Below are 2,652 nucleotides of genomic sequence, written 5' to 3' on the forward strand. Positions count from 1 at the left end.
CAGCACAGCATCATACATTTCTTTCCACCAGTAACGCTCCAAGCTCTTATTGAAAGTGGCAGCCTCCTGCTAGAGTATAACCACGAGCAGCACGCACAATACTCTCGTTCCTTTGGGACCTCTCGCATTGAGTTTGGACGCCGCTTCGTTGGTGAGTGAAACAGCACCGGTGCACCCCATCCTGAACTAAGACAGTGTCAAACTTCTTCCTGAAGTTCTGCTTCAAATTTTTTGCTTCTACGTTCTACCTTGTCGTCCATATCGGCAATGGATCTGGGGTAGGCGCCAGTATTTTGTAATGGCCTATTGCCTCATACGTTTCTAGATCCATGGCAGAACTACAGTGCAGAGAAGGAAGGAACGAGCTGAAAGTAAACGTCACTCGAACTAAAATGATCTGAAAACGAAAGCCACAAAGGACAAGGAAAATCTGGAAGGAACTTTACTTGAAAAATTCAAAGGCACGTGTGAATGAGTAGTAAAATACCGGTAGTTTACTACTCCCTCCCACAGATAGCTCAGCCCTGAGCCTTCTCTTTGACCAGTTGACTGGCGAGCTCGCGAGGGGACATTCACTACATAGCCATTTTCCCGGGGGAAAAGTGCGACGTAGTACTCGAAAAGTGCGACGTAGTATAGTACTCTTCCCTGGCCCGGGAGTCAACCTGCTATAATTATAGTTTTTTTTTTTTTTTTTTTTCGATCACATTATTTTTTTAGTAGAAAAAGGTTTGCGTCATGCCTGAAATCATAACCAGCGCGCCTCAAAACCGGGCTACGGGTTTGTTACGGGCGGAAGTGGATTGAGTACGAACCCGAATGGGAGATATCTTGCGATGAATATTCATAAAACAAAGACCAAAATCGTGACCAAATTTTTTTTTGACTGTAACACAACTCTTTATTGCACTCAGAAAAATAATAAGGCACCCATTTTGATAGTCCAGGGGATGGCCCACGCCTGGTAAAAAGAATAAACAGAAAAAAAGAAAAAAAAGAAAATAATAAGGCACCCATTTTGATAATCCAGGGGATGGCCCACGCCTGGTAAAAAGAATAAAAATAGAAAAGAATCATGACTTTAGTTCAACAGTCCTGCAAGGAAACACGTGCCTCGGCTACCACTACAGACGCGGGGTCCCTGGTGACACGGTGTGCGGATGATGATCTTGCCCCACGAAGGCACATCACGCTAGCTCGGACTAATGCAAAGCTTAGCTTGCAGCGAAGCCATGCCATCGTCACGGAGTACGGCTCCTTCAGCTTGTCAGATAGCATGCTGGCAAGACGCTTGAACAGGGCCGATGCACACTTGCTAGTGCCACCAGTGGCTGACAGCACTACTGGCACGAACGTGGCGCGGTCAACCTCAAGCAGACGCTGCTCATATCTCCGGCGTTTCTCCTTTTCATGACGTGCATACACTGAGGAAACTGAGGCAGCGCGATTTGAGGCAGCGTAGGGGTTGAAAACCCTTATATCAAGAAAGGTGCGCTCAAATCGGCCACCCCAGATTCCGTTGGCGGCAACATCAAGACGAGCCTGATCAGCGGTCGTTGTGGACAGAAGCCGGAATTTCTCTCCGGTGACTGGCTGCAGCATCGGCTCTGTGCACACACCATGCGTGACCTGACGCAGAACATCAGCCGTGAGGTCTCGAATTTCATTGTGACGAATACTGGGGAATCCCCCAGTACTGCAGGACAAGGCATGGGTGACGTCAAAGTTACCATGGCCACAGACGCATCCTGATGGCAGGCGTGCTGGTGTCCACCCGTACCGGAGACAGAGGGCATCGCGAAACTCCGCCTTGGACAAACGAAATCCATGGATGGCTAGAGGGCGGCAGGTCAGCCAGCTGGAGGCCCCCTTCTCCGAAGCTAGGGTCAATTGCAGCTCAAGCTCTGCTCCAGCACCATCCTTGAAAGACTTCACGGCTGCCAGGAGGTTGGTTCGCAAAGTCGTACGTACCTCTGCCTTCATGCGGAGAACTTGCGCCGCGGTGCCATCTAGGGAGGAATCTTGGGCGATTAGTTTCTCCCACAGGGATGTCGTGATCTTGCGTGAATTGCGGTAGTTGCCGCCCATAGATGTCGGGTCGGTGATGCCAAGACCACCATGGCGACATGGGAAGGCCAGCAGTGCACGCTCCTGAGAAGACGGTGGCGCGTGGCCTGTCAGAGCTGGGATCAGGATGTCCCGAATCACGTCTTCAAGACGACCAAACAGTGCAGGGGCATCCTCAAGGGTTCTTGAGAGAAAGGACCACCGCGGCTGTAGTCCCTGAATGAAGGCACTGTAGGCTGCCTGAGGTTGAGTCGATGCAAATTCAGCCAGACGACGAATCTGCTGGACCCAGTCGGTGACCTTATTAGCAACGTACTCTTCCACAAAGGACGGCGTGCCAAGGGCTGCTCCTAGATGACGACAACCATCCTTCTCAATACGCACACCAGTACCAGCAAAAGTCACAGTGGCTTCCTCGTACGCCTCGGGTTTCACGAGCAGGATCGACTTTGTTGCATTCAGGAAGTACCCATAATCCGACCCTTTTGCATTCAGGTCATCCCACCATCGCCGTAGCGGGCGTAGGCGGCCGCCAGCTGAAGAATCATCCGCGTACCATTCCTGTACCACGTCGGCAGAAGCAAC

The 2,652-nt window shown here is 51.0% G+C and overlaps 1 protein-coding gene across 1 annotated transcript; it reads right to left on the minus strand.

The window, feature by feature from the left end:
- Positions 1–954: 954 nt before the first annotated feature.
- Positions 955–2,363, minus strand: LOC135823204 (uncharacterized). The gene has a single exon (XM_065336050.1). The coding sequence runs from the start codon at positions 2,086–2,088 to the stop codon at positions 1,087–1,089; it is 1,002 nt and encodes a 333-aa protein (XP_065192122.1). The 5' UTR covers positions 2,089–2,363; the 3' UTR covers positions 955–1,086.
- Between the last annotated feature and the right edge of the window lie 289 nt (positions 2,364–2,652).

Source organism: Sycon ciliatum, chromosome 8 (assembly GCF_964019385.1).
Source record: "Sycon ciliatum chromosome 8, ocSycCili1.1, whole genome shotgun sequence".
Taxonomy (NCBI): Eukaryota; Metazoa; Porifera; class Calcarea; order Leucosolenida; family Sycettidae; genus Sycon; species Sycon ciliatum.

Excerpts from the sequence above, each read along its gene's own strand:
- LOC135823204 (XM_065336050.1), bottom strand. The coding sequence starts at position 2,088 with ATGGGCGGCAACTACCGCAATTCACGCAAGATCACGACATCCCTGTGG.